The sequence below is a fragment of the Drosophila simulans genome, chromosome 2R (genome assembly GCF_016746395.2).
Source record: "Drosophila simulans strain w501 chromosome 2R, Prin_Dsim_3.1, whole genome shotgun sequence".
NCBI lineage: Eukaryota > Metazoa > Arthropoda > Insecta > Diptera > Drosophilidae > Drosophila > Drosophila simulans.
In genome coordinates this window covers 16,005,457-16,017,861 of record NC_052521.2, presented here as the reverse complement: position 1 = coordinate 16,017,861, position 12,405 = coordinate 16,005,457, and the positions used below count along the sequence as shown (strand labels likewise).

Here is a 12,405-nt window from a genome sequence, read left to right as displayed (position 1 = left end):
TGTACAAAGTACGTGGTAATGATACTAAGTTGCAAGAAATTCCAGTTATTGTCTTAAAAACACACAATACAATCGCCACATAGCGAAAGGTAGATGGGATCCCAAACGAATTCCATTGGAGCAGCCAGGCATGAACTATGCATAACTAAGAATCTCAATCGACACCTGCTGACTGGGCGGCGGTCGAGAACATTTCTAATTGTGCCCCTTTGGATGGATGAAAGTGAAAGTGCCCTAATGTCAAGAGCACTGCACTCCACTCTAATCTCGGCCAGGAATTTCCAACCACACACGCAGATAGTTTGATAGATCGTTAAGCTCGAAGTTCCGTGGCATCCACGAGTACGGCAAGTGATCGCTTAACCAGTTTTTAAGCTACGCCACTCTGCGCTCTTTTTATTCGTATTTTCGTATTTTTCGTATTTTATTTTTTGTTCATCGGGGTTTCCCTTGACGCCCAATAATTCAATCTGTGTTTACCAAAAGCGATTCATTCACTCGCAGAGCTGAAGACCCCCAGTTAGCCGGCTGTAAATTTTCCACTGGCCCATTTCGATGTGGCTGTTGGCGGGGTGCAAGCCATTCGCATCGCCCTCGGGATTGATACCATAGAATATATCATTATGTCAAGATCATCAAATGAGCCTCCTTTGATTGGGTGCGAGGTCCGGCCACTTGACTCGAACGCGATGTGTTTCCCTTCTGCTCGTACATATGTACACTTTGTACACGGAGTCCCTGACAAGTCGGGTAATCTAAAGATGACTCCGATAAGATTCGATTTCACGGATATCTCTGCCACAACGCCCACCCCACGGGCTGTCCACGAACCGGGCAAGTGGTCTGGTTCTGGGGAATTTCTCTGTCCGCCGGATTTTGCATTGGAGAGTGCTTTGAATGGAGTGCCTGCTGGCTAGCTGGCTAGCTGGCCAACTGACTAGCTGGCTAGTTGGCTCAAATCTCCGATGACGTATTTTGGAGCGTGCGAGCACGGAGCGTGTTTGAGTGGCGATCGATCGAGCAGCGTATAAATGGAGTCGCCGCGCCGACTCAGCGTTCAGTCGGTGTGAAAGCGCAGCGTCGTCGAGAGCGGTACTCAAGTACTCAAACTGAAACTGAAACTGAATAGTTGACAACATCCTATTGAAGCGACCCTATCGAAATCGGGCGGAAACGAAAGCAATTGCATCGGTTGTGAATATGTTGACATTTGCTTCGACCGCTGGCAAATATTTAATTACCACGCCGCATTAAGAACGGCCCAGGCGAAAAAGTGTTAGAACAATACAACCACCAAAACAACACTGCCCACAACACACGTTTAGAAAGTAATTTATTCGAGAGAGTAAAAACCGAAATCTAGTAGCCATCATGAAGCTCATATGTTGCGGCGGCAGCAATGGAACCATGGACATGGAAGCCAAAAACTCCACCAAAGAGGATGAGGCCGTGGGCAAACGTAAGTGGAGCAGTTGAGTTAGATAACCCCAATGGGTCCGGTCCTTAACTTATTACTGGTGGGTGGAGATGACAGCTAAAAAGTAGATTGAAATCAATTTGACAAGTGGGTGGCGACAAGGGAGGCGGTTTTACTTTCCAGAAATAATATGGCCAATAGTCTAATTTATTTGGAAAGCCATAAAAGCCACAGACCATTCAAGCGAGAACTTTAGTTCGAAAGTGATTTAACCGATGTGTTGCATCATAAAAAGTTATATAAAACTAATAGCTGTGACTTTTTTCAGTGATTTGCAAAAGCCAAAACGATTGGCGCGAACATAAAACATCGTTTGCCGAAAGTTTTCCAAACCTGAAGTGCTGTTCGATTACGATGAACAATTAATTTTGAAGTGCGGCCAGTTTGCTAATTTCACAAAATGTGATTAAATCTTAAGTGGCAGTGACGGTTAATTATTTGCTTTTGTTATTCACCTTATTTCACTTTTTCGTTCTGACTGCATCAAGTGTTTTCTTGGTGCCAAAATGTGTTACGCTCGATGGGTGTTAGTCATTTATAATTATTATTATGGTCAAAAACAGAGGCTGGTCGTTAAATCTGAATTAGTTTAGTTGGGATGAAAGGGGCCTGTCCACAGAACTTATTCGATAAATCGGACAGACAGGAAGTGGCTTTGCAAATATAAATCATCAAAGTTCGTATGCAAATCGCGACCCAGGGCAAAAGTAAGAACACACACACAGCGTATCGAATTATTTCATTTTTTGCTCTTTTTTTGTTTGGGTGGCAGCCAACCGGGCGTATGTGGAATACTGAGCTAAACAAACAAAACAGAGTAGATCACAAAGAATGCTCCAATACGCGGGGACAGGCTGTCTGAGGCGAATCCAGTTTAGTGCCGGCGACTAATGAGCAACTAGTGCACAAATACTGCTACTAAACAACAGCAAACATCGGCTACGGACTCAGATTCAGATTGAGATCGAGAGAGATACGATTCTTTGAACAATTAGAGTCGGCCGCGTATATGGCGAAAACATAAATCTCGCATATTTCCTATTATGTTCCTGCTTTGACTAAACGACTCCGGCTGTCGAGGGGGAAGTGGATTTGGATATCTGATGATATCTTGGAGCCAAGCCTTTAGGGATAAGGCACGTGGCTAATTAAATATGCACATTTATCGCTAATAAATCGAATATCTTTATTTAGAGCTGCGTGCAATTATCGGGCGCCAAGTGCGCCTGCATGCAAATTCATTAGCACTTGACAAAATGCGGGAAACTCTTCCGTCAGAGCATAAATTACACATGTACGCTCAAAATAAACAGCCAAGTTTGGATTACTTGTAATTGCATATTTAAATAATTTCACTAAATATTCAAATTGGCAAGGCAGGCGCCATGGCGCCCGCTAAATAACGCAAAAGCCTCATAACGAGACGAGGCTGACACCGCAAGTCGGGTCACAAATCACGGGTAGAACGGAAGGTTATGGAGCTGATAGGCCACCAAAGGCACTGGAAAAAATTTATTACTAAATACATAATTATTTAAAAATTAATACAATAATGTTTAAAAGTCTGTTTCCTCTTTTCAATGCTTAAACTTGAGAGTATTAGTTGTTGTACAAACAAGTACCACTTCTTCTAGTACCGTGTAGTATTAGAATCTAGCCATTTGACATAGACACACTTTTCCAATACCAACTTATTGAAAAACCATATTTTCAAATGCAAATTAGTCATTAGTTTTCGCCTGCGTTGTGGGTGGTTCTATCGCTTGGAAAAACTCGCTCCGCCAGTTTTGCTATGCGTTCGTCTGTACCGCACCAAAAAACTCGGCCAAAATGCAGGCTTATCAGCCGTCCATCCATCCAGTCGCCCAATCACCCATCCATCCGCACGGCGGCACAAGGTGGCCAAGTGACTGGACCTTGTCTGGGGCAAGTTGTGACATCTTGCCACTTGACGGCCATTATCCCACGAACAGCAACGAGACCCGGCTATCAAAGGAAACCCTATCTAGAATGTCATCGAGTGGCGCTCGCTATCTGGTCAATGTGAAACTGAAGTGCCTGGACATTTGAAAGTCGTTGGTATTAAGGCCTTCGCAGCGGAGTTTCCACCTGTCACATTCGCCATATCCTTATCAGACCATATGATAGTGGCATTAAGACCCCTAAAGCTGTGATGTGTTTACCCCAGAAGCGTGTCCAGCGGTCTCCATTGAGTGACTGAACATCAGTGTGGGAAATGGAACTCAATTAAAATGCATAATTCCATTTTACTATTCCGTAATTACGATTCTAATTGCGTGACTTGTGGTTAGCGAGAGCTTTGAAGTTTCGTTCTGGTTCTTTATAGCCACTACCCACCGTAGTAAACAATAACATTGCAGCTTTGGCCAGTTGGCTTTTGGCGCTTGAGCTTTGGCGCTGAATGCAAAGCTTCGCAATATGGAATACGATCCAATTTCCACCCGCTTTCAAGTTCAAAGCTATCGGAAAACGATTTGAAAACAGCGGCTAGGTAATAAATCTCAGATAATTTAGGATCTGTGATAGGATCGTAACATGCGGCGGCCTTGTGATCAGCATAATGCCTAAATTGGTTACATCAAAAGCTGGAGATAAGCTGTATGATACCCCCACAGGGGTTGAAAATGTGTTTGTGTTTTGGGGTGGGTGGGGTTGCAACTGCCACGCGCTCTTACACTGTCAACAAATCAGAGCGACAGCCAACGTCACAGTTTGAGATACAGATACAGATACAGCTGTAGCCGCGAGCTGTAGCTCAACCAAATACAGATAGGCTTACCCACATAGCCACACGACTGCCAGGCGATGCTGGTTAGATGATCTGACTATTTGCGTAAAGCACCTGCTGATGCTCCGCCAAGAAGCCATCAGTTAGTGAGCAGGCTCCAAGCCGAACGGTAGTGCCTTCGCCTTAAATTCCACACATTAAATATTCATAGTTAGTAACTAAAGTAAATCCAAGTATGGTTACCACTGTGAAGAATCGTCGCTTTGAGGATGAAGGTGGGTCCTGATTCAAGGGGTTTTATAAAGAACTAAAAAGGCAGTAAGCTTAGTTAAGTAAAAATGCATTTTCAATAAATTTAAATACCTTGAGGTATTTAAATAACAATGTGGAGTGTAATTTTAGAAAGCATTCATATTTAATAATATTTCTTGTTAAATAACTGCTTGCCAATTTTTGTTTCATAAAGAATGAAAACTCACATTACTAGCCCGAATTTCTAAGTTTATGTATAATTAAAAGCAATATATTTTTTATGTCTATTTTCAAATTTATTAAATTGACCAAATAATCCCAAGCATTGGCACAGCTTCTTTTCATTAGCTAGAAAAAGATAGATTTACTATAAACAGCTCTCCTTCAACTGACAAGAAATTGCTTTGAAGCTCTTATCAGCGATGATAAGAGAATATCCATAAAAGACGAGCCCCCAAATTCAGTTAGAGCGCATAGAAGCGAAAATGGGGATTAATTCGGGATTTTTAAGTAGCTCGGTGTAAAGCGGTTGTAACTGCCTTTTTATGGCCCACTCGCAGCTAGTTAATCTCTGTCAGCAAACTCGAGATAAAACAAACACCGAACATTAGCCCACAACTACATAGAGATATAGTTTCATATCTCAGTAACTTGGGGCCAAAGGGGTGGAAAGTGGGTGGTGGATGGGTGGTCCGGAGGCGCAGACATAGCCGCTGAAGTGTGGCCGACAATTGGGCGCCATATCTATGAATGGAATTTTTTTCGTAATCCAGAAACCAGAAACAGAAGCCGCCCCCCCAAAATGCAAATAGAAAGGCAAATAATTGTATCTCCAGTGCTTGTCTGGCTGATAAGGGATGATAAATTTAGGCGTAAATTACGCCTGAAATGGTAGAAAGAACTACCATAGCAAGTGGACTCTCAGTCATAAATCCGTTCAGTTGGGGGCCCGATCTCGGATCTGTTGGCGTTAGAAAACGCAAATGGAATGACCGCGTCTTGGCCACAAGCGACCTACAGGTGACCTACAGAGACAGCCCCACAGTCATAACATATATGTACATATAGGTACATGTGCCTCTGATAATGGGGCTGATAATGCGGCTGATTAGGAATGCTAATCGATGGGTGATTGCCCATTGACTGGGCTGAAGATCAATATAGGTGTCAGATTACCCCAACTTACCTAATCGATTGCGTCCTGATTGCTTTCAGACTCCGGCTTGGGTGTCCGTCACTTCCAGATCTTCCTGCTCTTCCTTGCCCTCACGGTGGCCTATGGCTGCCGAGTCAACCTCTCCGTGGCTGTGGTGGCCATGACCGATGCCGCCTCCGCAAATCCCGATTTTCCCGTAAGTATATATAGTGCGAAGTCAGTAATGAAGCTAGCAAAATACTAAATTACTTTTTCATCACTTTCCAGGAGTATAATTGGTCGGAGAAGACGAAATCCCTGCTGCTGAGCAGCTTCTTCTGGGGCTATGTGATCACCCAGGTGCCAGCTGGTCAATTGGCTCGCAAATATGGCGGCAAGGTGATGATCCTGTCGGGTCTGGCCATCTGCTCGATCCTAAACATCCTGACACCCATTTGCGCAAAGATCGGAGGCTGGCAGCTGGTCTGCGCCCTGCGAGTGGTGGAAGGTCTGTGCCAGGGCGTGGTCTTTCCCTCAACCCACACGATCCTCTCCCAATGGGCACCGCCCAAGGAGCGTGCCACGTTGGGAACGTGCGCCTACTCGGGTAACCAGTTCGGAACGATCCTCATGCTGGCCACCAGTGGAGTGATTGCAGCCTCGCCAATCGGCTGGCCCAGCATCTTCTATATCTCTGGAGGAATCGGATGCGTGTGGTCGGTGGTGTACTTCTTCTTCGGCGCAGGATCGCCACAAGAGTGCAAGTCCATTTCGGCGGAGGAGAAGAAGCTGATCGAGATGGCGCAGGCCGACGAGGTGAGCGGTGGCCAGGAGCAGCCGACGGAGCAGTTGCCCACGCCCTGGCTGAGCTTCTTCACCTCACCCGCCTTCCTCGTCCTGATTGTCTCCCACTCGGTGCACAACTGGGGTTTCTGGACCCTTCTCACCGAGATCCCCAGCTACATGAAGAACATCCTGGGCAAGGACATCAAGTCGAATGCTCTCCTCTCATCGCTGCCCTATGTCTGCATGTTCGCCATGTCCTTCGTATTCTCGTCGATATCCGCCCAGTTGAACAACCGCAACTGCATTTCAAGGTCTACGAGCAGGAAGCTCTTCAACTCCATTGGTCTCTGGATTCCCATGGTCACCTTGGTTGGCTTGGGCTATGTAAACCCAGATCAGTCGGAGCTGGCTGTGGTCCTACTCTGCTTCACCGTGGGCATGAACGGAGCCACCTACCTGGGCTTCAACATGAACCACATCGATCTGTCGCCCAACTTCGCTGGTATCCTCATGGGCATCACCAACGGCGTGGCCAACATCATGAGCATCATTGCCCCGTTGATCGTCGGATTCATTGTCACAAATGAGGTGAGTCCACAATTGATTTGTAATCATTATATCATTGCCTGACATCCTTGTCAGGATAATTATATTACCGAATGCCTTGACTAACCCCAATCTCCTGATCCTTTCTTCCAGCACGATCCCGAGCAGTGGCGCATTGTGTTCTTCATCGCCGCCGGATTCTACCTGGTGGGCAATACTCTGTACGTGATCTTCGGCAAGGCGAATGTCCAGCCCTGGAACGATCCCCCGGCGAAGCCTCGTCGCAACTCCACGCCCCAGGTGGAGTCGCAGCACTAAATGAAGCTTGAAGCTTGGGTTTAGTTAAATGGGTACCGAAACTACTAGTCAGCTAGTTCCGCTCGCCTTCAAATCCAAAACTATCAATCCTATTTGCAGCCAGGTGCAATGCATTCTCGCATTCGCCGTGTATATTTGTAAATTGTATTTGTTAACTGTGACTATTTCGTATTTGCATTCCACTCGTCTTAAGTTTTAGTTTGTTAATACTATGTGATAAGTTTACCCATGCAAAAAATAAGAAAACCAAAATTACAAAAAAAAAAAAAAAACAATAAAAAGAGCATGAGCAACATGTGAAAAGAAAACCACAGAGATGTTTGATTCCCACATGTGGTGGGCCTTTAATGTGGGTGGGAACTGCTCGATTTTGAAGGTCAGGTAAATTAAAATTACTCGTTCATTTATTTTAAGTTCAGTGCTCAAGATCAATCATAAGCTTAGAAATGTTTACAACACTTTCGTGTTGCATTTTCTGAAGTTTTTTAACTATGACATTTTATTATTTTTGGAAACTGTCTTATAATCAATAGTTATCTATACTAATAACAGGCCCCAAATTAATAGATATATATATATATAGATATAAATATATTTCTAAATTATGAAAATCTGCTTACTTTAACATTTTCAAAATAGTTTCGTCTTGCTATACTAGTAATTGCTTGACGATTTTATGAATGAAATAGCTAGCAATCAATGAAACTTTGGATTTGGGTATCACGATGCCTCCAAAAAGTATGCTTCAAAATTTGAGATCGTTGTAGAGATGTCTTGTATGGTGTAAGCTACATATACATGTAGAATACATGTAGAATTAGCTCATGTAAACAGAAGTTACTAGGTGATCAACCTCAACGTCTTTATCATTTGGTACGTAAATCTGATGTTTTGTTCATGGAATAAAATTTGCTTTCAATCCAAGAAACACGTGCTGAGAACGACCTGTACATTCCAACGTTTTGCTGACGCAGCAAAGATTGCAGACTAGAAATCACAGATTTGTGTTAAATACTTTACTCTAGACTCCGCCAGCAGATAAAGTTGGATCACAAAACTAAGACGAGCTGGCAAATCAATTTTGCAATCACTTAATCCCCATTTCGAGCGTATCTCTCACATTTGAGTGCCGTGCACATTTTATAGCTTCGAACTCGGCGGGCGAATGGAAAGTGGGGGACAAGGCGGCTTGGGTTGGGGAATGGGGGGCCCATTCCAGTGGCGGGGCGAACTTGTTGATAAGCGGAATTTGAATAAATGCCTCTTTTTTTCAAGCACGCGATATGAACAAAGGCAGTGTTACGTATGAGGCGACTTCAGTATATATTTACTTTTATGTATATAATTACACATGTATTTTTAGCTGTGTGACGGGAGTGAGCGAGTATTTGAGTCAACCCAATTTAAATTTGATTCCCAGTAAAACTATCATTTCGAATCGGATCTCGTGCTGGGTAAGTTACGAGTTCTGTTGGCTTCAGCAATTTTCATTCGCCAAGCACATGTGCAGGAATCTTGAGCTCTTAAGCAATCACACGATAAGGAGAATCCATTAAATGCCCATTTAAAGGAGTTTATTTTTATGAAATCTGAAGAGATCTTATCAAGTCGCAATAAAACCGCGCAACGTTACCGAGCCCATTTGTCCTATCGACCAAGAAATGTACACAGCAAAAAAAGTTAATATATTGTATAATGATATGGGACAATTAAAATAATAAATATTATAGGATATAGGAGCTAATTCTCTGGCTAATAAAATGCTTTAGCTGCAACATAAAGTAGAAAAAAGAAATGTATCATTGTGGCATTATTATTAAAAGATTTCAAGGAAGTGAGATTTTCTGTTTCCCGGTGTATGCTGCATGGTCTCGATTAGGTTTCTGGCCTCGGTTTTTGGCCATCATCATAAACTGGTTGGATGGGGGGGCCCGAAATAAAGTGTGCAAATCTCGACCAGAATGGGGAATGAGCAATGCGTGATAGTCGGCCGACTCAATATGAATCGGCAGTTTCTCGCGTGTCTCTCTCAGCGGCGCTCCCCAATGGTGAAATCATGGATAGCGCACCCATGGGTCTCCAACTTCCCCCGATCGTGTCCCGATCTCGCTGCCCCCACCGCCAAAGTGCCAAGAATGGCAAACTCATTTCGCGACTCGTTTTCCACATAAAAATAAACGAAGAGAGCAGTGGGAGCGGGAGAGCCAGCACATGGTTATCACGTGAACGAGGCTCCAAGCGGTGGAATCGGGTGCCTTCGTCGTGTGCGGGAAACGTGATCAAAGATCGGCCGAGAGAGTCCCTCTCTTTCGGGCGGTGTGTGTGTGCATGTGTGTGCGTGTGTTGGTGTGAATCGGATTGGGGCCTGCAAAATGGCAAAAACAATTAGCACAGTGCGGCGCCCCATTCTCTCTCTCTCTCTCGATCACATTCTTTGTCCCCCTCTCCTTCGCCCACTCTCTCTCTCTCTCTCTATCTTTAAGGTTATCGTTTAATCATTTTTGCACTGTTAACGCAAATAAATGTTGTTTGTTGTTGTTTTTTGCCACAAATTATATTCGTATTTATATTCAAGCGAGTATTCAGCTGTCTGTGCGGCGATAATGAATTGTTCATTTCCATTTCACAACCAACTCGATGCCGCTTTTAGCTAATTTTCGATCCTATCCACATTTGCCCAGTCATCATCTTGAGCACCTTTCGCCTGATCTTTGGATCTGGGCCTTAGCCCAATGTGGCTAGATAGTGACTAGATAGTTTTAGTGATGCCCATGATGTCACGCCGCAGGTGATAAATCAGCGCTACTGTTGGAGTCGCCTGCAGATGATAACACAATTGCGCTTGCACAATAAAATGTGATATACTCATATACGCCTTTCTTTATGACTCCTCGAAATCTTCCGTGCGATAAGATTCTAGAAAAGAGATTCTGCAGTCGCACTGCGGCCACGCGAGATTTGTCGAGTGACTCAAGGCAATTGGTTCTTTTTTTCCCACCTCCGGCGGAAATAACCGCTCCCGAATGATCTATTTATAAGAGATTGTCGCTCTGTCCAACCGACCGCAATTAAATTGAATAAAAATTTTAATAAATTTTTTCCGCAAATACGCGGCTTTGAGTGTTTGCCAATTGGCTGACCCACAGACATTTTATTCCGCGGCCACCGATGACAGGGTGCTAATAAAGAGCCACGCCCCCGAATGAGCCACACCCACCTGGCTGATCAATACCCACTTGCATATACAATATCCGATAAAAGTTTCCAGTGGACCCACGCTAATTGAAATTGGCGGGTGGCAGTGGACAATGGACAATTGCCGCTGATTGGACACAATTCAATTACCTCGCCGACAGTCGGTAACTCAAATATGCTATAGGAATTCACACAATCCCCATCGATTTGATCCCCCGCTGTAATGAGGCATTTGCCCAAACATTTAGATGCCACCAAAATAAAAATTCCAATATTGTGATCGATTTATTTCGACTTGTTTGCTCGCAAAGCCTGGTCAAAACAATCGCCGATGGAATACTCTATACAATTTATTCGAATTTATTTCCTGCCCAACGGCAACTGATATTGATCAACGTTAATTACTGCTATCTTTAGGAATGGAAAACTTTGTGCTTTTCAAAGATGTTGGGTAACCGTGTTTGCTTTTATGAGAGCTTCACGGTTAGTTAGCCCAGTTAGGAGGCATCTAATTGGTAGAAAATGTTATGTTTTTTAATGCATTTCGCTTAGAACGTTATTTAGATGCACATGTCAATAATAAAATTCATTATTCAGTAAAATTTAAAGTAGATACAGATTTTTTTTTAAAGAATTTCAGATAATATATCAGCGAGAATGTTAAGGATCATGTGCACCCTATTATGAGCTATACCCCTTCCGAAAGGGTGGCAACAAAGACAAATTTCCATAGAACAACATTTGCGGAGAGCATTAAAATGCTGTTGGCGCCATCGCCTCAAACAATGTCCAAGTGTCCCGGGGACATCATGATTAGCACTGGAAAAAAACTCCCGAAGGCCACTGGCCAGGAGCCAGAACCATCCGCACAGATGGGTACACAACATCATCCGCTCGCAATTAGCCCGTTTAGAGGGTTTTTGTTTGGTTACACCTGGCGTATACGTAATGCAGCGTAAATAATTTTCCAACTGAGCGATATGTATTCGAACAATTCGTGTAAGAAAAGGCTGCATATTAATTAGTCGAGAACAGGGCTCACATGTGGGGGTGCGCCATATGGTGTAGTGCTTCCAAACCCTGCATCTGACCCCCCAGCCCCCCATTTTCCTCACCAAATAGTTGACGTCAAGCGGACTAACTGACTGTTTGCCATTCATCGGGCGATAAGCAGAATAAGCTGTACTCTGCTGTAACAATCGCATCCATCAGTGCCTGCCTTTTCGAGTGGGCGTGTCATCCGATTAGATTGCCATCCAGTGGAAGTTCACCGCATTCTCTAAATTTAGCCAGCCATAAATCCGTATTTCGCCCAAATCACTTACTAAAAAAACGTCCCATTAGAGGCGATGGTTGATTCTTTAGCCGCAGATCCGGTGCTGATAGCCGGGTTATGGATTGGGTCCCGGGGGCTTGGCTAATCGAATGCCCTGCCGAAATCGGAAACCGATAACGTGCAAGTGTCTCGAGATTCGCGATCCAGGCAGTCGACAAATGAACGTGCCTTGAAACGTGTCTGCCATGTGCCAAAATTGATTTGCCATCAACAAACTGCACGGAAAACAAATAAATATATATCATATGTGCAAAGCTGGCACTTTTATTGTTTTTGATGTTTGTTTGTACAAGAAACTCAATCATTGAGGCAACAGTTTTTTTTTCAGAAAAATGAGACACTCTACGATGATCAGCAATTTTCACTTGATTAGGGGCTGATATTTCTTAATTAAACAATACATTTTTACAATAACTAAGCTTTATAAATGTAAAATTTTAAGAGTAGTGAATACTGAATATTTATTTCAGATATCCTGTCAAGCAAAGACATATTCAAATGATGGTTTATCCTAAAACCTAAAACTAAATGTGTACAATTGATTATTTCTTTGTGTGTAAAAACGGGAACGGGAGTGGAGCCTTATCAGCCAGCGGCTGTCGTCATTGGCC

General features: G+C 43.7%; 1 protein-coding gene across 2 annotated transcripts; it reads left to right on the top strand.

Annotated features, from left to right (window-relative positions):
* The first annotated feature begins 1,029 nt into the window (after positions 1-1,029).
* LOC6739470 (putative inorganic phosphate cotransporter) lies at positions 1,030-7,571 on the top strand. 2 transcript variants are annotated; one of them, XM_016172107.3, is made up of 4 exons: positions 1,030-1,459; positions 5,694-5,830; positions 5,902-6,987; positions 7,099-7,571. In XM_016172107.3, the coding sequence occupies exons 1-4, from the start codon at positions 1,372-1,374 to the stop codon at positions 7,261-7,263; spliced, it is 1,476 nt and encodes a 491-aa protein (XP_016028466.1). In that variant the 5' UTR covers positions 1,030-1,371; the 3' UTR covers positions 7,264-7,571. The 2 variants fall into 2 exon arrangements, with proteins under 2 accessions (XP_016028466.1, XP_002076369.1); XM_002076333.4 differs by lacking the exon at positions 1,030-1,459 and adding an exon at positions 4,349-4,501.
* Positions 7,572-12,405: the final 4,834 nt, after the last annotated feature.

Coding starts and splice junctions, on each gene's coding strand:
- LOC6739470 (XM_016172107.3), top strand. CDS start 1,372: ATGAAGCTCATATGTTGCGGCGGCAGCAATGGAACCATGGACATGGAA. Junction 1,460..5,693: donor GGATGAGGCCGTGGGCAAAC/GTAAGTGGAGCA, acceptor GATTGCTTTCAG/ACTCCGGCTTGGGTGTCCGT. Junction 6,988..7,098: donor GATTCATTGTCACAAATGAG/GTGAGTCCACAA, acceptor CCTTTCTTCCAG/CACGATCCCGAGCAGTGGCG.